Here is a 25528-nt window from a genome sequence, read left to right as displayed (position 1 = left end):
GATGCAAGTGGTTGAGGGCTGAGCTATAGTTACAGTTAATTAATATTGTATTGTATTTTATTTTGTTTATTTATATAGTCGATATAGCACGATGACTAAAATGTAGGGCCTCCCATGTGATTGTATATCACAGTGGGAGTTAACGACAGGATAGGTAGGGTGGGGTTAACAGATTAGCGACTGTTGACTTGCATTAAGTATCGAGATGCAAGTGGCTGAGGCTGAGCTATACTTACAGTTTTTTTTTTTAATTTGGCGCTTGCAGTATTGCCGGACACATAACGCTTAAATTTGTTGCGCAGTACATGCAGCGCAACATTTCGTTTCCGAAAAGGCCTTATATTTATAAATTCATCCATCCCACTCAATATAGTCAATTCATGCCTAAAAAACTCAAATATCACATTTTATTTTAGACTTTATTTTAAATAATTTTCTTCTTGTCCTTCATTAACATTTCAATAGATTTCAAATGTTTTATGATTTATTTATTTTTTTTTTTTTTTGATTTTTTATTGGTTTCTGAATTTGAATACTTTATTTGAATTTGAAACTCTTATTAAAATGCTGCTTAGTTTAAATTTATGTTTAATAAACTTTGGTAGAAAATAAAAAAAATCATGAGTAATTACATAAATATTACATAGAAAAAGACTGCTAAGATGAATTAAAAATGAAGTATTCGACATGATAGAGTACAAAATTATGAAGTTTTAATTTTTCGAAAAGAATAGGAAAATAGAATAGGGTTTATTTATGACCCCTGTTTAGAATGATTTCAAAGTTATCATCGATTTGCTTGCCAATATATCCGTATTCTACTGATTTGTGTATCGACGAATGCAATGATACTTGTACTTTGGAAAGAAAACAATATTTTTATTAAAAATGATTTTCCATTGTTGTTTTTTTGTTACTATTTCATTATATTAATAAGTATTCAATATGCATTTTAAGTTTGATTTTCTTCAAGAGTGCATTTTTTTGTTGTTTTGTTTTTTTTTTTCATTTTGTTAGCTTAGAAAATGTTTATAAGAATTACATACTATCAATTAGTTATAATTATTAATAAATTTTACAAAGTGCACATTTTATATATTAATTTATTTTATTAATTTTATACTTTTTTCGTGAATGTTATTATTTTATTGTATTAAGTTGTGATGTTCAATAAAATGTGTATGTTGTATTTGTAGGTTACTATGATAAAGAATATGAAAAAAAATATATTGATATATATCGATATATATCGATATATGATATATATCGATACAGATGAAAATCCGTGATATAAATCTAATGTTGAGATTTTCTGAAGCCACAATACATGCCGACTTTCTGCCAATTTTTATTTCCGAAATCAAAGAAAATGGAGGAGTCTAAGTCGAAATCAATAATTCCTGGTTATCGACTTTCGAAATTAAAATCCGATCGAAAATATTTTATTGTCCAATTCTAAACTGAATTCAATGTTTCCAGTATAAGTACGATTCAATTGCCCACTTACCAAATATTTGCTGATAGCTGTTGGCAGATTTTAAAACATTTTTGGGCCGGAACATATATGATTCTTGAAATTCGGTTGAGTAACATTTTATGTCTAGGCATTTGACTTGTTCTAGGGTCGATTAATTACAATCTCGAAAACTCAACTTTATTCATAGTTTCCGCTGCAAGAAACACTTCCATCGTAAAGAAATATTATTGGACACCAAATGTAAATAATGAATTGAAAACGTAATGTTTCATCATGTTTCGTATTCAAAAAAATGTTTTTTTTTTTTCGAATATGCATTAAGTTGCTTGGTTAGATATAATTTTACAAACGAATTTAGAAAATATAAATATTAAAATTAATAAAATTCTTAGAGCCCTAAAATGTAGCAAAGATGTTTTGGACTTTAGTTAAGGTGTTCCTATGTAATTAGCTTATTTTGGTTTTCAAATAAAAAGAAAACAAATCCATTTTAGACGAATATAGTAAAAATGTTCATAATATTTAAAAATATATATAAAATTTAAGGGACTTTACATTATTTTATATTATTTTTTAATTTTATTTTGCAATTTGTCAATTTTTATAATTATAACTTTAAGAGAATTGGATTTTGTTAGAATTTGTAGTTACATTATATTAATAATATATTTAAATTTATTTTGTATTATTAAAAAATAGTTATTTAGAAGTCACTTTTTTTAACACATACAAATAGAAGTTTCTATATGATTTTGTTTGTAATAGAAATTGTTAATGATGTTAACTTAATGTTGATTTTTAATGGATATTTTGAGAATCACACAAAAAAAAATACACGTACATACAATTAATAATTAAAAAAAAAATATATATATATATGTCTATAAATTTAATTTAAAAAAAATCCTAAACATTTAATGACTAGTAAATTGCGAATGCGATATTTTTCGGCATTAAAATTATTCATAAAATTGGAAAAGCTATAGAATTGGGCTTTATAGTTTCAGAATATGCGTTGGCTCTTGGTATTGATTAAGTTTCATCGGTGGATGGAAGCGTTGTTAAATTATATTAAGAAAATCGTCTTATTGTAAATTTTTTGAAATTTTGGAGCAAAGTTTAAAAAGAGTAAATGACTTACAACCAAAACATAAAAGAATTAGACTTAGAATGCTAAAAATAGATTCAAATAGATGTTGAATATGCAATGCATAAGTGTAGTTTATCGTAGTCTACCGAGATTTGCAACAAGGGCGACACGCCTATTGATTTAATGGATGTGTAATTTAATGGCATTTAAGAAATGTTACCATTGTGAAACTTTAATGCGTAACCTTTTCACTACCGAAAGAAACCTAAAAACTTTAATTTTTCTTCTTTTTTACTTGTACTTATAGAATGTACAAAAAAATTTGAAATTAAGGACCTACCTCAATTTGTTCAAGAACAATATAAAAGTTTGTTCTGAAGCCTTACGAAAATAAGTGCTATTTGGCGCATTTACCAGAGATAATCACAAAATTTCGTATTTTTCGTCTATTTCAAAAGAAGGCCTCTAGTAAAAAAAAAAACATCGAGAAATAAATCGAAACTATATGGGGAAATAGAGTTTGTTGTCGTTTTCGAATGTCCTCTTAAGTACACCTAAGTAGTCAAAGAGTTAATATGCGGCATATTTCACTCAATTTTACTATAATATTATTATGTTCTGTTTGTTATTGTTGGTTTCTTCTTCAATCATTATTGTTGTTTTGATTTCAGCTTAAAACCACGCGTTGACTAAAATACAATTCACTGAAATTGGAATATTTGCTTTTTAAATTATGGTATACTTTGTGTACTACTTGGGACCGCCTGAAAGTATGCATAAAATCAAAGTCAGGCAAAAGCCAAATCTTCAATAAGTCGAAAAGTTGGCATTTGTAAATCATCGAAGCAATTTATACGGGGAAAATAGTTATAGGTTTATTTTAAATAATTTGTATATGGGGGTAAATACATTACCATCTACAATCTAATAACAGCGGTAGATACACTCAGCGTCATAATAAAGTGAACATAATCATTTGTTTCGTAATTCCTTTTATTTAAGCCGCCTTCTTATTTACGATTTTATTATAAAGTTAACCCAGCAGGTATTTAAATTTAAAAAGGAGGAATAAAAAATTGTACACAGTAAAACCTTTATTTAAAACAACCACTGTGTACACTTCATTGTGACACTCACTGTAAGTCAATACTTACAATTACTCTTCACATTCTGACAATACGAAATAAATAGTGCGATATGAGCAATTAATTTTAAAATTTCCATACCCCCCAGTAGGTGATATGCGATATAGTGGACTGATTTGAAAACTAATATATCACTTAAGGCAATATGCAAATTTTTATCGTGTCTATTTGAATATTGATAGAAGTTGAAATAGTTTGGCAACGCATCCAAACACCGCTGTAACTGATATTTTAGCCATTATATAGGTATGTCTGTATATGTGTATCTTCCTTTAATCTCTATAAAATAGGCATATATTGGAGTTTTTGTTGTTTTTATTTTTTTACCGATTCTGTTTTTTTTGTATTTATTATATCTTTACGAAATTTTTTGTTAAATAAATATTTCTGATATTTATTTGTGTTTTGTTGTTGTTTTTTGTAAAATGTTGTAATGCATAAGTTCGTTTATTGCTGATAGTTGTAGTAGATTTAGTTGTTAAAAAGTTTATTTAGTACTATTTTGGAGTTTTTTATTCGCTTTAGTTTGCTTTTGTATTATTTTATTTTTTGGTTTTTTTTCTTTCGCTTTCTTCGCTTGGTATTACGCTTCTTTTTTTCTTATGGAAGTTTGTATTGATGATCTTTAATATTGAAATCTTGTTATAAAGTAAATTACTGCACGTCATATCGGTTTTTACTAAACCTTTTTGTTAGGTTTTATTAAAAAAAATGCTTAGCTTTATTTATCAAACAATTGATTTATTTTTATTGTTTATGAAATCATTATAAAGACTTTAACAAACTTAACCTTAAAGAGCAAAAAATCTTTAAACAAAATAAATAAATAAAAATATAAATATTTTTCTTTTAATTGAAGAAAAGAGAAAATTGTAGAAAATTTGTTTTGAGGAAAAATAAATGGGGTTTTGAATTGTTGTTTGGAGATTTTAGTTTTAGAATTCCAGTTTCAATTTCTGTTTTAGTTAAATAACAAAATTTTAAAATTTTCTTAACAAATATATCTGTATAAGTTTTGAAGATTTGAAAACTGGTATCACTTTTCTCCTTTCTTTCTTATAGATTTTTTTTAGAAAAATAAAATTTTTAACTTTAAGGGATAAATAAACTTATATAAAAAATAAATTTTAGTTAAGTATATAATTTTAAAGGGACCGCGCACTAAACTTTTTTCTTTGTGATGACAAAGGTGATATTGGTGTTGAGATAGTAGGTTCAATGATTTGAGGGAAGGGGAAAAGGTAGATTTATATATTTTTTCTGTTTGATAAGGAATTTAAGGACAATCTGGAGTTGGTTCAAAAGGATGAATTGTGGTATTTTTCTTTTTAATTTCTTGTTTTGTGTGTGTGTGTGTTTTAATTAAGTAAGTAATATAAAAGCGACGCCTTTTCTTTAAACGTCAACAACCATTTTTTTGTGTATGTCTGTGTTACCAACCACCGAACAGAATTCATCGAATGAAATTTTACCATCCTCATCCTTGTCGGCAAAACAAATTGTCTTATCCACAATCTGTTGTAATTGTGTATCCTTCAGGTTATTGCCGACCATCATCTTTAAGACCTACATAAAAATAAAAACAAACAAACAACAACGTGTTACATGACATCTTGATTTCATGGATTTATGGGCATTGGTGGGGAGCATGGGTGATATAATGGTACTTACTTGAAACAGTTCACCATTTGATATGTAGCCATCATTGTCCATATCATATATACGAAATGCAAAACGTAACTTTGATAACTTATCGCCTTTAACGCTAAATTGTGAGACTCCTTGTATGAATTCCTTAAAATCTACTTCACCATTACCGTCCGCATCGAAAATGTCAATGACACGTTGCACCAGGGGATTCTGTTGTAATTCTGGCAATGACATGAATTCATCGACACTCAAGGCACCGGAGTTATCTAAATCGAGTTTGCGGAAACGTTTACCCAAACGACGAATTTCATCGGCATCAACTGAAATGAACAAAATGTGGAATAAGTATTGATGTAAATGATAGGGAATGGTTGAAAAGGGAGCAAATGTCAGTTTTATTGACAGCCAAATACTTCAGGCTAACTTAAATACCGTGTTGAGATGAGATATTAACTAATAATAAGGAACCTACCTACACATCAGTTGTTGATATGTAGGGAGAGTCACATTTGATTAGTTGTGCCACCGTGCATGGGAATGCGGGATATACCAAGTACTGGTGGAGACAGCTCTAACACGAATATAATACGAATGTGAAATCAGTTTATGCACTTTGTTAACAGTTTTTGAAAAAAAAAAAACTGAACAGCGGTTTATACCAACGGACCAGTGTTGCCAGATTCCAAATTTAGAGGTTTTTTTCACGTTTAGGTGGATTTTTAGGGGTAACATTTATTTAGGGGGATTTTTGGGGGTAAAAAAAAATATCTTAGACCCTATAAAGTGGAGCAATTCTCAAGCAAATTCGAAACAATTCTGGCATGAATTATGAGAAAAAAGATGAGGAAAGTCAACAAGAAGATCCTAAATACAAGCAAGTATACAATAGCATTATTTTCGTTATCTGTTTTAAACGCTTCTGTTGAAAGGGCATTTTTAATATTTGACACAATTAAAAACAATCCTATTTTAACTTAGCAGCTGAAAGCATTTTAAGAGTAAGTCTGCTTTTTAAATTGATATACATATTGTATTATTACATCCAAAGAAAAAATAATTTCTTCAGGGACGAAATTTTAAACAAATCAAATTGTCTTTTGTTATAACGTATTTTCTTAAAGAGCAAATTTTATTTTTTATTTACTTCAAAAGAAAATTTTTTATCATCAAACGAAAACTTAGTTTGTCTAAAATTTCGTTTCTCAGAAAAGAAAACTCTTCTGACAGTATATATATTTGTGTAAAATTTAATTTTTAAAGTGTATCACTACAGGATTTTTTCACGAAAATTGGGACCCCTTTTTGTACTTTTTACATTCTTAAACTTTTTGGGAGTTTTTGAAAAAAGCCTAGACCAACTAAGGGATTTTTTTCTTAAGATTTTGGGGGAAGAATCTAAAAATGCCCGGCAACACTTTAACGGACCAACGCACTATGTGCGGAAATCGCAAAACAGCGGCAAAAAGTCAAATTTTCAATTATGACACAGACCCATTTAGGGTTTTTTTCTTAAGATTTGGGGGGAAGAATCAAAAATCGCCTGGCAACACTTCAACGGACCAACGCACTATGGCCGGAAATCTCAAAACAGCGGCAAAAAGTCAAATTTTCAATTATGACACAGACCAATTTAGGGTTTTTTTCTTAAGATTTGGGGGGAAGAATCAAAAATCGCCTGGCAACACTTCAACGGACCAACGCACTATGGCCGGAAATCTCAAAACAGCGGCAAAAAGTCAAATTTTCAAAATGAAAAATTATTGGATGTTCCAATTGAAATTACTATAGAAGATCTTGGAAAGTACAAATCGAAAGTTAATTTAAAACTTGGCAGCACAGTTCAGGAGAAAAAGGCTGCCAATGTTTACCAAAATTTATGCAAGTTGCGTGTAATTAAGGAGAGCAAAAATAAAAAAATTTTGTGGTTATTTTTTTTTTAATAAAAATGAATAAAGAAAACTTTTAAATGTAGATTCTAAGAGGAGGTTTAGTAGTTCAAAATGTTGTAAACACTTTAAAAAATATTTTTGTTTTTGAATTTGTGGATTGAAAAGAGCTGATTATATGTGAATATTTTAGAACTAGAAATGTTAACGATTGTTAATGAAAATTTTTTATTATAATTGTTCGCGAGAAAGTATACTTTTACGTACTGCAAAGTTTGTCTGCCAAAACTTGCCCATACTAAAATAAATGTAAGGGTTTTATAGTAAAATTTGGGAAAATCGGGCGATACATATATATGGGAGCTATATCTAAATCCGAACCGAATTTGATGAAATTGTGCACACTTTAAGGGTACTATAAAAAATTACTTTGTGTTAAATTTGAAGACAATCGGGTAGTAAATAAGCGCAGTATGGTCTCATTTGTCGAAATCGGGCGATACATGTACACAGTCTCACACAAGTCTACATACCCCTGAGTTTTTACCTATTAACTAAATATGTTTGTTTTTCAAATTAATTTACTTAAATTAAAGGATATATAGGCATATTTTTTGAAAATTTAATAATTTAAAGAAAATATAAATTCTTTAACCGTATGTAAACTTGTGTGAGACTGTGTATATGGGGCTATATCTAACTTTTATCCAATTTTTTCCAAATTCAACAGTGTTTGTCCTTTGACCAAGAAAACACGTTGTACCAAATTTTATCAAAATCGATTAATAATTGCGACCGGAATCCTGCGAACAACTAACACAGACGGACGGAATTAGAGTTAGATACCGAAGAAAGTGATTTTACATCAAGTTCTGGGGGATAATGCGCTTTCTTAATAAGGAAAATAAGCATCTCCATCTAAGAGTATATACTATAGTACTCCAAGTGGAATTACAAGTTCGACCCCTCTATAGTAACGCGCCTGGAATATGGGGGATTGACTCCCTCTTTGTTGGTAACATTTGATTTTGATTAGATATATCGATATACCATGTGCGTGAAGATAAATTCCGAATTTAATTAGTACAGACACAAACCATTTTTTTTTTTTGCAGAGCTCTGTTAATTAGTTAACAGAGCTTCATAAAGGAGCTAACAGAGCACTGTAAAGAGTTAACAGAGGTATTTTCTGCCCTAACCAATGACAGATTTATTTTTTGATCACCAGGAAAAATATTAAATGGTCTTCCTGACCAATTTACTTTATCTAAAACTAAACCACCCACTTGTGGCATTGTCACTCACAGCTACATCCACACATATGTCTAAAAATTTTGCAGAAAATTGAGTTTTTAGGCAAAATTTTTTGGGAGGATGGGACTCCAGTGGCCATTGTGGCCAAATGGACAATTGTCCCACTTTGACCCATACACCATATGAAAGAGCATGAAGAGCTCTATCGATATTTTTTAGATCCGCCGGTCAGTTTTGGAGAAAAATAAAATTATTTATAAAATTCTGGACAGGATGCCTCCAGTGGCCATTGTGGCCAAATGGACAATTGTCCCACTATGACCCATACACCATATGAAAGAGCATGAAGAGCTCTATCGATATTTGATAGAATTTTTTAGATCCGCCGGTCAGTTTTGGAGAAAAATAAAATTATTTATAAAATTCTGGACAGGATGCCTCCAGCGGCCATTGTGGCCAAACGGACAATTGTCCCACTATGACCCATACACCATATGAAGGAGCATGAAGAGCTCTATCGATATTTAATAGAATTTTTTAGATCCGCCGGTCAGTTTTGGAGAAAAATAAAATTCTTTATAAAATTCTGGACAGGATGCCTCCAGTGGCCATTGTGGCCAAATGGACAATTGTCCCACTATGACCCATACACCATATGAAAGAGCATGAAGAGCTCTATCAATATTTGATAGAATTTTTTAGATCCGCCGGTCAGTTTTGGAGAAAAATCAATTTCCTTGTAAAATTCTGGACAGGATGCCTCCAATGGCCATTGTGGCCAAACGGACAATTGTCCCACTATGACCCATACACCATATGAAAGAGCATGAAGAGCTCTATGGATATTTGATAAAATTTTTTAGATCCGCCGGTCAGTTTTGGAGAAAAATCAATTTCTTTGTAAAATTCTGGACAGGATGCCTCCAATGGCCATTGTGGCCAAATGGACAATTGTCCCACTATGACCCATACACCATATGAAAGAGCATGAAGAGCTCTATCGATATTTGATAGAATTTTTTAGATCCGCCGGTCAGTTTTGGAGAAAAATAAAATTCTTTATAAAATTCTGGACAGGATGCCTCCAGTGGCCATTGTGGCCAAATGGACAATTGTCCCACTATGACCCATACACCATATGAAAGAGCATGAAGAGCTCTATCAATATTTGATAGAATTTTTTAGATCCGCCGGTCAGTTTTGGAGAAAAATCAATTTCCTTGTAAAATTCTGGACAGGATGCCTCCAATGGCCATTGTGGCCAAACGGACAATTGTCCCACTATGACCCATACACCATATGAAAGAGCATGAAGAGCTCTATGGATATTTGATAAAATTTTTTAGATCCGCCGGTCAGTTTTGGAGAAAAATCAATTTCTTTGTAAAATTCTGGACAGGATGCCTCCAATGGCCATTGTGGCCAAATGGACAATTGTCCCACTATGACCCATACACCATATGAAAGAGCATGAAGAGCTCTATCGATATTTGATAGAATTTTTTAGAACCGCCGGTCAGTTTTGGAGAAAAATCAATTTCCTTGTAAAATTCTGGACAGGATGCCTCCAATGGCCATTGTGGCCAAATGGACAATTGTCCCACTATGACCCATACACCATATGAAAGAGCATGAAGAGCTCTATCGAAATTTTGATAGAATTTTTTAGATCCGCCGGTCAGTTTTGGAGAAAAATAAAATTATTTATAAAATTCTGGACAGGATGCCTCCAGTGGCCATTGTGGCCAAACGGACAATTGTCCCACTATGACCCATACATCATATGAAAGAGCATGAAGAGCTCTATCGATATTTGATAGAATTTTTTAGATCCGCCGGTCAGTTTTGGAGAAAAATCAATTTCCTTGTAAAATTCTGGACAGGATGCCTCCAATGGCCATTGTGGCCAAATGGACAATTGTCCCACTATGACCCATACACCATATGAAAGAGCATGAAGAGCTCTATCGATATTTGATAGAATTTTTTAGATCCGCCGGTCAGTTTTGGAGAAAAATAAAATTATTTATAAAATTCTGGACAGGATGCCTCCAGTGGCCATTGTGGCCAAACGGACAATTGTCCCACTATGACCCATACATCATATGAAAGAGCATGAAGAGCTCTATCGATATTTGAAAGAATTTTTTAGATCCGCCGGTCAGTTTTGGAGAAAAATCAATTTCCTTGTAAAATTCTGGACAGGATGCCTCCAATGGCCATTGTGGCCAAATGGACAATTGTCCCACTATGACCCATACACCATATGAAAGAGCATGAAGAGCTCTATCGATATTTAATAGAATTTTTTAGATACGCCGGTCAGTTTTGGAGAAAAATAAAATTCTTTATAAAATTCTGGACAGGATGCCAAATGGACAATTGTCCCACTATGACCCATACACCATATGAAAGAGCATGAATTGTACCACCCAAGGTACAATTAGAAGAGGAGAAGTGGAGGAAAACGTCCAAGAAAGCAAAATGTGATATAGGGCGGCAAGTAAATTTTGAGAAAACATTATCAAAATTTAAAAAATTACAAAGAATGTCGTTAAGATATGTTTTTTTGACGTACCACAATCTAAAAACAAATAGAATAGTTGATCCAACAATTAACCTAATAGAATATGGATCCCTAAACCCTGGAAAAGAATTATATAGTAATATAATATATATATTCAAGTCCTAATAAAAAAATACAGCAAAAACGCTTTCTCAACATGCTGCGAAGAAGGTAGAGAATTTTTCGTTACGAAAAAATTGAAAGATTTAGAACTCCCTTTAGGCAAATATCGTCAGTTCCTAATTCCAGTATTTGAACCAAGGCATTTTACTCTAGTGTATATAGATAATGTCGAGAAAACCTTTAGTTATATTAATCCACTCGGAGAAACCATAACTGATATTAAACGCTTTCTTCGAATATTCGAGAAGTCCCTCGGAGACACTAATTTTGTGCCGAAGAAGTGTGATCACGTTATCCAACAAGATAGTTTTAACTGTGGAGTCTATGTATGCCAATTTGTTGAATCGATTTTGAATGACACGGACATGAGAAATATAGATAGTCCAAATGCATACAGGAGCATAATAAAAGCCACATTGCCTGAGTATGCAGATAACATGGCGCAAGTATGCCTCCATTGTGGTGAATGTTGCAATGATCATCACTGTCAATCTTGTGGACGCCCCTCTTGCAACGGATGTTTTCGATATTATTACAAAGACGTGGAAAATTTTGAGCTTTGCAAATTTTGCTTTTCGGTGGAGAAACAATAATTGTAATAATGTCTAGTTAATGTATAAAAACTATAATATATATAATAATATTATAAAATTAACTTAAACTGAAATATTAATGCGCTGTTTTTTTTTTTAATTTTAATTCTAACTTGTAATGTAAAATTACCTTAAACTGAAAAATTAATGAACTGTTTTGCTTGTTTTTGTTTTTTAATTTTAATCATACTGTACAATATCTAATAATATTATAAAATTAACTTAAACTTAAATTTTAATGTGATGTGTTTTTTTTTTAATTTTAATCCTAACTTGTACTCTAACATTAATGAACTGTTTTTGTTGTTGTTGTTTTTTTTTTTTTTTAATTTTAATCATACTGTACAATATCTAATAATATTATAAAATTAACTTAAACTGAAATTTTAATGTGCTGTGTTTTTTTTTTAATTTTAATCCTAACTTGTACTCTAACATTAATTAACTGTTTTTGTTGTTGTTTTTTTTTTTTAATTTTAATCATACTGTACAATATCTAATAATATTATAAAATTAACTTAAACTGAAATTTTAATGTGCTGTGTTTTTTTTTTTAATTTTAATCCTAACTTGTACTGTAACATTAATGAACTGTTTTTTGTTGTTGTTTTTTTTTTTAATTTTAATCATACTGTACAATATCAAATAATATAAAATTAACTTAAACTGAAATATTAATGTGCTGTGTTTTTTTTTAATTTTAATCCTAACTTCAAATGTAACATTACCTTAAACTGAAAAATTAATGAACTGTTTTTTAATTTTAATCATACTTTGCATGCTTATCTAGTATATGATTTTAAAAATTACACAATTTTTAGCTCTTCATGCTCTTTCATACGGTGTGTGGGTCATAGAGGGACAATTGTCCATTAGATAGAGCTCTTCATGCTCTTTCATATGGTGTATGGGTCATAGTGGGACAATTGTCCATTCGGCCACAATGGCCACTGGAGGCATCCTGTCCAGAATTTTACAAGGAAATTGATTTTTCTCCAAAACTGACCGGCGGATCTACAAAATTCTATCAAATATCGATAGAGCTCTTCATGCTCTTTCATATGGTGTATGGGTCATAGTGGGACAATTGTCCATTTGGCCACAATGGCCACTGGAGGCATCCTGTCCAGAATTTTATAAAGAATTTTATTTTTCTCCAAAACTGACCGGCGGATCTAAAAAATTCTATCAAATATCGATAGAGCTCTTCATGCTCTTTCATATGGTGTATGGGTCATAGTGGGACAATTGTCCGTTTGGCCACAATGGCCATTGGAGGCATCCTGTCCAGAATTTTACAAGGAAATTGATTTTTCTCCAAAACTGACCGGCGGATCTAAAAAATTCTATCAAATATCGATAGAGCTCATCATGCTCTTTCATATGGTGTATGGGTCAAAGTGGGACAATTGTCCGTTTGGCCACAATGGCCATTGGAGGCATCCTGTCCAGAATTTTACAAGGAAATTGATTTTTCTCCAAAACTGACCGGCGGATCTAAAAAATTCTATCAAATATCGATAGAGCTCTTCATGCTCTTTCATATGATGTATGGGTCATAGTGGGACAATTGTCCATTTGGACACAATGGCCACTGGAGTCCCATCCTCCCAAAAAATTTTGCCTAAAAACCCAATTTTCTGCAAAATTTTTAGACATATGTGTGGATGTAGCTGTGAGTGACAATGCCACAAGTGGGTGGTTTAGTTTTAGATAAAGTAAATTGGTCAGGAAGGACTATTTTATATTTTTCCTGGTGATCAAAAAATAAATCTATCATTGGTTAGGGCAGAAAATACCTCTGTTAACTCTTTACAGTGCTCTGTTAGCTCCTTTATGAAGCTCTGTTAACTAATTAACAGAGCTCTGCAAAAAAATGGTTTGTGTCTGTACTAATTAAATTCGGAATTTATCTTCACGCACATCGATATACCATGTTTGGCGATACTAGATTGATTGTAAATAATTTTTGCCGCAAATTTTCAATTTCCGCCCATAGTGCAACGATTTGGTTTCCGCTGAATAAACTTCAACTTTACAGACATGCTTTTTACAATTTTTTTTGCCATATGCTATTACCATTTTCTTATTTATGACACCTTTGAATTTAATTCTTTTATTGTGTAACATTTAAGAAAGTTGGTGCTGCTTTGTGAACAATATTTCTTTCACATATCAGAGTGTCTTCAAACAGATACTTGTTTCACCTGAAAGTATGCAAATACATTTTAGGGCTGTTCCCCACAACCAGTGTTCCCATTATGCCACTTTATTGGCAATTTTGCCACTTTTTTCAAGCGGTGATACTTTTGTGCAACCTGTTATGCCACTAAATGTGATACGTTTTAGCGACACTGTTTTGCCATACCGTGCCACTTTTATTTACATATATTTATACTGTACTATTTTGCACATTTCGATCGCAAATTGCGTTAAGAGTAGAGAATGGCCTTGTAGGCTTACGTGTTACTAAATAATGAATAAATAAAATAAATGATTGGATTCCAAACATATAATCGAGTTTAGGAGTCGGATATTATATTTGTGAGAAATTTTTCTTTTTATATCCTAAACCACATAGTGGTCAGGGTATAATAACTTTGATCTGCCCAAAAATGTACCTACCAGGAATATTGATTTTAGACCCCATAAAATATATACCGATCGACTCGGAATCACCTCCTGAGTCGATCTAGGGCTTAGTGTCCGTCCATGTATTTGTTGTTCACAGGATTCCGGTCGCAATTATTAACCGATTTTGATGAAATTTGGTGCAGGGACACAAGGACTAACGCTATTGAATTTGGAAGAAATCGGATCAAATTTAGATATAGCTCCCATATACATTTATGTATCGCCCGATTTCGACAAATGGGGTTGCACATTTTTACTAACTGATCGTCGTCAAATTTGGCACAAAGTAATCTTTTTCATCACACACCAAGTCTGCAAATTTCATCGAAAGCGGTTAACATTTAGATATAGCTCCCATATAAATGCATCTCCCGATTTTCCCAAATTTGACCATAAAACTCTTATTTGTAAACCGATCTTACTCAAAGTTGGATAAATCTAGTCTTCTATCGTACTAACTGTATGATTATCGTACAAATTGTATGATGTATGATTAAGCTATAGCTCCCATATATATGTATCGCCCGATTTTGGCTGTAAAACCCTTCTTTATCAACCGATCGTACTCAAAGTTGGCTTACTATAATCTTCTATAGTACTAACTATATATGCTTAAAATCATGGAAATCGGTTTAGATTTAGATATAGCTCCCATATATAAGCATTGGGTACAAAAATTTTAAGATTTTCAACTAAATTGAGATAAAATTAACGTTGGACTAGTTAAGATCAAAAATATAAAAGATTATTTCACTACGCTATATAATGTACTAATAAAACTGTTGAATTTTCTTTATAAAATTATGTGCCACTTTTTTAAAATGAGTGTGCCACATTCTAGAAATTCTCAACGGTAACGCTGCCCACAACTGTCAATGCTAAGTTGTAATTTTGGATGAAATGGAGATTAAATTGTTATTATTGCCGGTTTCTCAATGCCATCTCGATGAAACAGATGTTCCCATAGAAAATTGGAGGACGAGAAAAGGGCCATTAGATTAATATAGGTGCATTTTACACAGAGTTGCATAAAGAATACAATTTATAAAGAAAACAAACCTACGAATTGGATAAACTATAATAAGTCTCGATAGAGCTCTTCCAAACCTTTCAGTTGGTAAATATTTCACTTAGGGACAATTTGTAAAATTGCCACTGGAGGCACATCCTCTCCAAGAAGTGCTTGGTATATTCCCCCCATGCCGATTTTTGGCACAGTGCCTCAAATACTAAAATCTGACTTTCAGTTTTATAATGCAATTTTTGCTCAAACTGTGAGATATTCAGTAAATGTTTCAATTTTTTCAGCGCCTCATACATATTTCTATTATATTGTTTTATCTGCTGACAATAGTTTTTGTATTAAAAAATCATAGTTTATTTAATATTCATTTTTCCTACGTATGTAACTGAGATATATTCATTATTTAGCTGAGCTGTTGTACCAACTGAACATAGCTCGGATTGAGGCTCCGCTAAGATAAAGTTAACTTTAACTTCACGGACATCCATTTTCTATCCATTTATTTTTTTCCATTCCACCACAGTAGTGGATCGTTCTAGGTTTTTATAAAGTAACTCTATCTTCAAAATTTCATTGAAATGGTTTCCGAGTATAGCAGTTATATATTCTGAAATGGATTTTCAATAATAGCGCTCAAAAAGAGGTCTATCTTTTGTACCAGTTTAATTTGCATATCTTTGCCCAGTCAGACAAAGTTGGCCTTTTTCGATTTTAAAAAAATCTAATTTGTGTTCAAATTTTTTTTATTATTATTGCTAAACTTAGGTTAGGTTAAGGTAAGGTAACAATCTGAAATACATATCAAAAAAAATTATTCTAAATGCAAAGCATGGGGCGTCTTTTTGGTGCCTTGATTCACCTATCTATCAATTCAGTAGCCCTTTTTTCGCATGAGTGTCATTGTCTTAAGATATTTATTCCTGATGTTTCTTTAATGTATTTAATTTATGTATTGTTTAGTTTAAAATAAAATTCAAATGTGCTATGTTTATACATAGACGAATGAAATCGTATGTTTATCTCCCCTGCCATAATTTGCATCTGCAATATACGAAGATCAACGCTGGCAAGAGACGTACACTGACCTCCCACGGCAGACTAGGGTAGTTTTGGCCAAACTAAGATCAGTCAAGTGCAACCGCTGCAATACCTACTTATCAGTGATTGATAGCAGCGTAGCTGACGTGTGTCCCATTTGTAATCAAGGGCCATATGACACTCATCACCTTTTCGCTTGCCCATCTAAGCCTACCCGTCTCATCACCAGATCACTCCGGACACACCCCATCCTTATCGCAGAGTTCCTTGATCTGGCTACTAGTTGAACTACACAAGCATAGAACAAAATGGATGAAACTACATTAAAAACTGTTACAACAACAACTGGCAAGAGACAGTAACCCGATGAGAGGCAAACAGAGCTCTCGAAATCCATTAGAACAGAATTCTATCACAATAACGTGTAAAGGGTGATTTGTTAAGAGCTTGATAACTTTTTTTTTTTAAAAACGCATAAAATTTGCAAAATCTCATCGGTTCTTTATTTGAAACGTTAGATTGGTCCATGACATTTACTTTTTGAAGATAATTTCATTTAAATGTTGACCGCGGCTGCATCTTAGGTGGTCCATTCGGAAAGTCCAATTTTGGGCAACTTTTTCGAGCATTTCGGCCGGAATAGCCCGAATTTCTTCGGAAATGTTGTCTTCCAAAGCTGGAATAGTTGCTGTCTTATTTCTGTAGACTTTAGACTTGACGTAGCCCCACAAAAAATAGTCTAAAGGCGTCAAATCGCATGATCTTGGTGGCCAACTTACCGGTCCATTTCTTGAGATGAATTGTTCTCCGAAGTTTTCCCTCAAAATGGCCATAGAATCGCGAGCTGTGTGGCATGTAGCGCCATCTTGTTGAAACCACATGTCAACCAAGTTCAGTTCTTCCATTTTTGGCAACAAAAAGTTTGTTAGCATCGAACGAAAGCGATCGCCATTCACCGTAACGTTGCGTCCAACAGCATCTTTGAAAAAATACGGTCCAATGATTCGACCAGCGTACAAACCACACCAAACAGTGCATTTTTCGGGATGCATGGGCAGTTCTTGAACGGCTTCTGGTTGCTCTTCACTCCAAATGCGGCAATTTTGCTTATTTACGTAGCCATTCAACCAGAAATGAGCCTCATCGCTGAACAAAATTTGTCGATAAAAAAGCGGATTTTCTGCCAACTTTTCTAGGGCCCATTCACTGAAAATTCGACGTTGGGGCAGATCGTTCGTCTATTCATGATGAAATGTCAAAGCATACTGAGCATCTTTCTCTTTGACACCATGTCTGAAATCCCACGTGATCTGTCAAATACTAATGCATGAAAATCCTAACCTCAAAAGAATCACCCTTTATAATGCTTCTTGGAAATATTATAAAACAGTGCTGTATGAGATCAATAGCATTATAATATCTTGTAAGATAGTTTGGGATTTAAGTTTTAAATATAATAGTCTCGGTAACGTCCATCTAATGTTACATATGTGTTCAATTCTAAAGGAGTTTCGAATGGAAAATTTCCAATAGTCGTGGGACAAATTTTTAAAATATTGAAATTTTTGATTTTGATTGAAATCTATATTCACCACGCTTCAATGAATTCAAATAAAATAATTCAGCAGAAACTATCACAACATATTTTAATAATATTTTGCATGCCAAGGGCAAAATAAACGAGGGCCTCCTCAACGTTTTGGTTGTTTTTTTTGTATTGTACTTGGTGTAGATTAATATGTTGAATATATATATACAAACAAAAATTATAATAAAAAGACAATCGAACAGATAAATAGTGGGTGGTGGTTGTGAGTGGCTAAAATACTTAATAGTATTTTCTTGGCGGCTGTTTTATTTATTTTTTATTTTCCCACTGTTTGTCTAGCAACCCACCTTTGGAGACAAATACAAAACATTTTAAATATGTTTTCACAAAAGCAATCAATAATATATTGTACTCTATCCGAAAGTTATAGCATGCCAAAAGATTCCAGAGAGAACGCAAGAGAGAAATACGATTGTGAAAGATATATACAAAAACTTCGATTGGAAGAGAACACTTCAAAAGAAAAAAATCAGTTATAACAGCAAAAACTTTAGTTGTTTCAGCCGTTATTGTCTGCACATTATTTTGTGATACACAAACACTGCATTCGCGAACTTTTCCTAAAGTAGCACATCTTTGTTGAAGTGCTGACCTCGATATAACCTTATCACTGAGCATAAAGAAGAATCGAACTATTCAGAAGTACGTGAATATAATTTTGGCCGAATGATGCTATTCCAATTAAAAAAATAAAAATTCTGAAATTATTTTGCAACTAAAGATAATTCTCAATTATTTTTTACAGTGCTTTTTAATGATTATTCGTGATTTGTTCTCCTAAAATGCGACCAATATCGCTCCACAACCACCGCATTCGTCTGATTTAGCTCCGTGTGACTTAGGACTGTTCAGCAAAGTCAAGCGATTTCCTGAATAAAAAATATAATTTTAATATTATGATCAGCAGAGATCGAAATGGCTCCGTAGCTTTCGGCCTTTTGTAAAAAGTGATTTTCTATTTGTCGGCATTTGCTCTCGTATGAACAAACTGTCAAATGCCGAATTAACAGCACTAAAAAATAGGCACTAAAGATGGAAAATTACTTTAGATGGACCTTGTATGCTCAAATTCTAATAAGCATGGTTAGAACTTTAGGCGTTTGATAGTCATTACGACGTGGATCTCGTCGAATTCAAGCCCTCACCCGCCGAATCACTCCTGTAGTACCGTGGTGCAATGGTTAGCATGCCCGCCTTGCATATACTAGGTCGTGGGTTCGATTTCTGCTTCGACCGAACACCAAAAAGTTTTTCAACGGTGGATTATCCCACCTCAGTAATGCTGGTGACATTACTGAGGGTTTCAAACCTTCTCTAAGTGGTTTCACTGCAATGTGGAACGCCGTCCGGACTCGGCTATAAAAAGGAGGTCCCTTGTCATTGAGCTTAACATGGAATCGGGCAGCACTCAGTGATAAGAGAGAAGTTGACCAATGTGGTATCACAATGGACTGTCGAAGTGAGCCTGATACATCGGGCTGCCACCTAACCTAACCTTCAAATGATTCGTGTCAAAATTTGACGTGTGTAAATCAATTAGTTTGTTTATTGTGAAAAAAATCAAAAAAAGGAATTTCGTGTTTTGATAAAATACTGTTTTCTGAAGGGAAAAAATACGATGGAAGCAAAAACTTGGCTTGATAATGAGTTTCCGGACTCTGCCCCAGGGAAATCAACAATAATTGATTGGTATGCAAAATTCAAGCGTGGTGAAATGAACACGGAGGGCGGTGGACGCCCGAAAGAGATGGTTACCGAAGAAAACATAAAAAAAAAATCCACAAAATGATTTTGAATGACCGTAAAATGAAGTTGATCGAGATAGCAGAGGCCTTAAAGATATCAAAGAAACGTGTTGGTCATATCATTCATCAATATTTGGATATACGGAAGCTCTGTGCAAAATGGGTGCCGCGCGGGCTCACATTTGACCAAAAACAACAACGTGTTGATGATTCTGAGCGGTGTTTGCAGCTGCTAACTCGTAGTACACCCGAGTTTTTCCGTCGATATGTGACAATGGATGAAACATGGCTCCATCACTACACTCCTGAGTCCAATCGACAGTCGGCTGAGTGGACAGCGACCGGTGAACCGTCTCCGAAGCGTGGAAAGACTCAAAAGTCCGCTGGCAAAGTAATGGCCTCTGTTTTTTGGGATGCGCATGGAATAATTTTTATCGATTATCTTGAGAAGGGAAAAACCATCAACAGTGACTATTATATGGCGTTATTGGAGCGTTTGAAGGTCGAAATCGCGGCAAAACGGCCCCATATGAAGAAGAAAAAAGTGTTGCTCCATCAAGACAACGCACCGTGCCACAAGTCATTGAGAACGATGCCAAAAATTCATGAATTGGGCTTCGAATTGCTTCCCCACTCACCGTATTCTCCAGATCTGGCCCCCAGCGACTTTTTCTCGTTCTCAGACCTCAAAAGGATGCTCGCAGGGAAAAAATTTGGCTGTAATGAAGAGGTGATCGCCGAAACTGAGGCCTATTTTGAGGCAAAACCGAAGTAGTACTACCAAAATGGTATCAAAAAATTGGAAGGTCGTTATAATCGTTGTATCGCTCTTGAAGGGAACTATGTTGAATAATAAAAACGAATTTTGACAAAAATGTGTTTTTCTTTGTTAGACCGGGGACTTATCAGCCAACCTGTTACATAAGTTTACATACTGTTAAAGGATTTGTATTTTCTTTAAATAAACAAGTAAGGAAAGTCTAAAGTCGGGCGGGCTGACTATATTATACCCTTCACCATTATGTATACCAATATGTTTGATACCATCTTAACACCTTCAAAACTGTTAGAAGCTATATAAAGGTTTATTTTCCCATATACAAATATTTATATTTGGCCTCCGTAGTCATATGAATCTAAATCGGGTGAAAGATATATATGTGTGTTATATCTAAATCTGAACCGATTTTAACCAAATTTGGCATGTGTTGCAAGAATGTTAGTCCTACGGTCTGTGCAAAACTTCAAGTAAATCGGAGTGAAATTTTGACCTCTGGTAGATATATTGTAGATATATCTAAATCTGGACCAATTTCAATTAAATTTGGCATGCATAGTATAAATGTTATTTCCATTCCCTGTTCACAATTTTAAGTAAATCGGAAGAAAATTCTGATCTACGGTGGTCATATCTGTAAATCGGACGACATATATATGAGAGCTATATCTAAATCTGAACCGATTTCAACCAAATTCGGTGTGCATATTTATAATGTTAAGTCTACTCCCTGTGCAAAATTTTACGTAACTCGGGGTAAAACTTTACCCCATAAAAATTTGCATTTTTATGCTTTAGTTTTAGTAAATTAATTTAGTTTTCAAGAATTTTTTTTTTTGATGTGATTTTAAACAATTTTGACTAAATTTGACACACAAAGGCTGGAATGCCAATTCTACTATCTCTGTAAAATTTCAAGAATATCGGAGTGCAGCTTTGCCATGCAGTGGTCATATAAGTCTATATTTGAAACGATTTCAACTAAACTATACGCAATTTTTTTTATTCAATTACGAAATTGTTTGATCCAATTAATTTTTTAATTGAAATGTCTTCAATCACGAAATTGATACTTGATGAAAAAATTTATTGAATTCATTAGCAAATTTCAATTAATTTTTTAATTGGTTCAATTAAAAATTTAATTGAATTTGATGGCAGAAAACTGGTTTTTTAATTAAACTGTTTTCAATTACTCTTACCTGACTTTATGAACCGATTTCATCCAAACTCAATTGGGCCAATTCTCACCCAAAAAACATATTTGTGCCAAATTTGAAGTCGAGCAAACTAAACCAGCGACCTAGATCATGTTCATACACCCTAATATCAAATTTAGAATACGGGGCTATATTCCTTGCTGCTCTACATTTTACTCAAGGTGAAACACTGAAAGCTTTTACAAATCGCTTCACTTCGCCTTGGTGCAAAAGATACTTTTCAAAAAATCAGGACTGGAAATATTGATTGGCTAATTATAATCCCATGATAAAAGTAAAGGAAAAACCGACACCAATAGGAATATAGAAAAATATTTTAAAGGTATAGAAAAAGTTCACCAATACTTACAGTTGGAGCACATCTCCATTGGCAGAGAAGTTTCATTTCCCTGAAAAGAGCATAAAAATAGTTAAATTTTTATTAGTATTAGCATTAGATAATATATGTCAAACAAAATACTTTATGCAATTCTTTTATTATTGCAAAAGGCTCTAGGATTTATGATAGAACACGTGGTGCTGTGACGAATATCACCAAAATCAACGAAACATAAGGAACTAACCTAAATTAAATGTTACAATAAGGGATCGTGATATAATGTTTGTACTAATCATATTTATATGAATCCGTTCTAAGTTTTAGCAGCCAAACTATAACAATTGAATACTAATACTAGCCTAAGGTCTAGGTTTTTAGGTTTTGTCCTTTTTTTAACAATTCTTATTATAGATTTAGCTCAATAAAATGCGAGATCAGTGTCTATTAAAGTCATAAAGGTTTGTAATAATTACAAAATCCATGCTGTCATAACAAGCATTTTGGATGAAATTATACTTAAAAACATGGATTGTAAAAGTTTTTTCACATATATTTAATAACTTTAATAACAAGAGAAATATTTCAAATCTATACATAAATACAATTTACATCGTCAATAAGGGCAGCTTAAGTCTGTTTAGAGACAAACTCTAGAAATCCCGAGAAATACAAATTTGAGCATTGGTGAGGCTATTTACCTCACTCGTGGGAGACGAATCTGCAAATTATCTATTGCTCAAGTCAGCAGAGTCAACTGGAGAAGTATTATCTGGGATGTTCTGACCAGCCTTATTACCATAATGGCACTATGGTTGGATTCAACGGGTTGGATACTCCTACAACCATCAAAAATGTTTTTAATGATGTTTTACTAACAAGATTGCGTGAATATGGAAAATTATGTTTTAGGCAGTTGTGCATAATACACGAAACTTAGAGAAATATGTCCACTGTGGCCAAATGGAAAAATATGGCCATCCAGATTTATATGTGAAAGATCTTTCCAATATGTATATGGCCTACAAAAATGTGGTGATAATGCTGACAACTATGGGCAAATGGAAAACTATTCTATCGCAAAAATGGATTTTGCAAAATGTGTTTGAGATTCCCAATATATGGCCTACAAAAAAGAAGTGGTACTACTCCTCGAGAGAAATGTGATCAAAAGGAAGAAATGGTCATTCAGATCCATATGTGAAAGATAGATTTTTAGTCATCTATGCATTTTGCAAAATGTGTTTGGGATTCCTATTATATAGTAGCTATGTTCCTCGAGAGAAATGTGATCGCAATGACCAAATGGAAAAAGATGTGCATCCAGATTTATATATGTAAGGCTGATCCTTTAGACTTCTATCTGATGGTAAACATGCATATTGCAAAATGTATGTGAGTATCCCATTATATATACTAACAAAAAGTGGAGGAACTGCCTCCACAAGGGCCAAATGAAAAAAGGCAATGCCAAAGCCGAATCTTCGGCCGAGCTGTACAATATATGACCTATGGATAGGGTCCAAAGTACCCTTACGCAAAATTTTTATATGTAAATATGTTTTAAAAAAATATATATGTTTCTTTCAAGGGTTCTTTTTTTCGAAATGTACTCGGATATGAGTATCATATTGCTTATACAGGGACGGGTCAAATGGCTCGCGATCTATCCAGCCCTACGGTTATGAAGTTTTTGGAATTCCAAATATACGCTTCATTATCTCTTATTTGGACACCAATTATATATTATATATAAATGGGTAGATTTTGTGTGAAGTCAAATCCAATATAAACGATCATGAACATTTCTGGGGCCAGTAACTGCGAAAAAAATTTTTACTAATCAGTCCATTGTGTTAAACTCCTCTTTTGGACCTTATGTTGACCTATTTTCAATTAGAATTGTAATCCTGAGCCTAAACTCAGTATATATCAACACCAGTTTTGACTTTCTATCCATATTTTTGGTTGTTTTCTAATCTGGTCAAATATTCTATCTGGGTAAATTCCATTCACTATAACCAATATGAGTTATCTTTAAGATGATGGAAATTCATATTTTAAACTATAAAAACTAGATTTATAATTGTTTTTAACTTTTTCAAAAACAATTGACCCAATTCATTCATATACGTTCTCAACCACATATATATTTTTGAAATAAACATTTAAGTGTACACGACCTATGAATTGAAATTGCCCGTTTGACCTGGGATTCTGTATGGCAAGGTGGCAGGTGTCGAAAGTGGTTTTCATTTTGCTAATTCTATTTTCCTTTTTTACGTGGCCTTTCTCTTCTTCGATGGTGGTGGTTGTGTAGATTTGCTGGCCTCATTGAAGGAGGGGGCTCTTTATACATCATATGGTTGGTTGGTTGGTTCAACACATGAATCGTGTAGTGAAAAAACCCATAAAAAATATTTACCATTTTGTGTGTTGCTTAAGTACTCCTCCTAATTAATACGACAATTTTCTCAAATTATATGCGAATTTTTTGGTTTTTCCTTTTCTTTGTATGATTTATTTTACACTATTTTTTTCTTAGAATATATACGCAAAATTTGCGCTGGTTTTCACTTGTGTGTGTCACACTTTTTATAGAAACAGCAAAAATCAGATGAACACCACAAAATAAATTCTATATCCTCTTTGCTGCTGCTTTTCACGTCTTTTACACTTTTATTTGCGACTTTTATTATATCATGCAAACTATTTCAACAACATTCCGTTATTTCATTTTAATTTTGCGAATTCCTATTAAAATTAATTCCTTTTAAAATTCCTATAAGAATTAATTCTATTTCTTGTTTGCTGCCCTTTCACGTCTTTTACACTTTATTTCATTTCTTATGTATGTATGCCAAATCACGAACAAAGTGTTGCCACACTCTTTGAACAAAAATCGTAAAAAAGAAGTTCCCAGATGGTAAGAACCTCATCCGCAATTCATAAACCGTTTTCCGTTCGTAAAAACAAAATTGAAAACTGTTAATGTGCCATGTCTATTATTAGCATCTTTGGCTTATTTGAGTTGCCTTTGTTAATTGAAATATTGTTTGCGTTTAGTTAGTAAAAAAATGAGGATAATTAATGCAGTTCTAAGCAGTGAACGCTGTTGACATTTCAAAACCCGATTTTGTCCCCATCACTACCACAGACTCTTTAGTCATGTGCCGTCCAGACTATAAGTTTAATCAGATTACTGTGCACGTATCAAACATATCCCAGATATTGGCCACACTCTAAGTTGTTCGAAGATATAATCGATCGATAACACATTTATCTATATTTTTGTTATCGCATACAATTCGTAGTGATTGTCATACTGTAAGATTCTTTACAATATGGCCAGACATTTCGTCCGGATAAATACATTAGGA

General features: G+C 32.9%; 1 protein-coding gene across 1 annotated transcript; it reads right to left on the bottom strand.

Annotated features, from left to right (window-relative positions):
* Positions 1-4432: 4432 nt before the first annotated feature.
* On the bottom strand, positions 4433-24993 carry LOC142237752 (calcineurin subunit B type 1). Its single transcript, XM_075309145.1, has 4 exons — positions 24574-24993; positions 22182-22221; positions 5384-5682; positions 4433-5278 (listed from the first exon to the last, which is right to left on the bottom strand). The coding sequence occupies exons 1-4, from the start codon at positions 24574-24576 to the stop codon at positions 5108-5110; spliced, it is 513 nt and encodes a 170-aa protein (XP_075165260.1). The 5' UTR covers positions 24577-24993; the 3' UTR covers positions 4433-5107.
* Between the last annotated feature and the right edge of the window lie 535 nt (positions 24994-25528).

The sequence above is a fragment of the Haematobia irritans genome, chromosome 5, assembly GCF_050003625.1.
Source record: "Haematobia irritans isolate KBUSLIRL chromosome 5, ASM5000362v1, whole genome shotgun sequence".
In the NCBI taxonomy this organism is placed as follows: Eukaryota; Metazoa; Arthropoda; class Insecta; order Diptera; family Muscidae; genus Haematobia; species Haematobia irritans.
This window is presented reverse-complemented; position numbering and strand designations above follow the sequence as displayed.

Coding starts and splice junctions, on each gene's coding strand:
- LOC142237752 (XM_075309145.1), bottom strand. Junction 5,683..22,181: donor AATGGAGATGTGCTCCAACT/GTAAGTATTGGT, acceptor TGTTCATTTCAG/TTGATGCCGATGAAATTCGT. Junction 5,279..5,383: donor CAAATGGTGAACTGTTTCAA/GTAAGTACCATT, acceptor ATTTTTATGTAG/GTCTTAAAGATGATGGTCGG.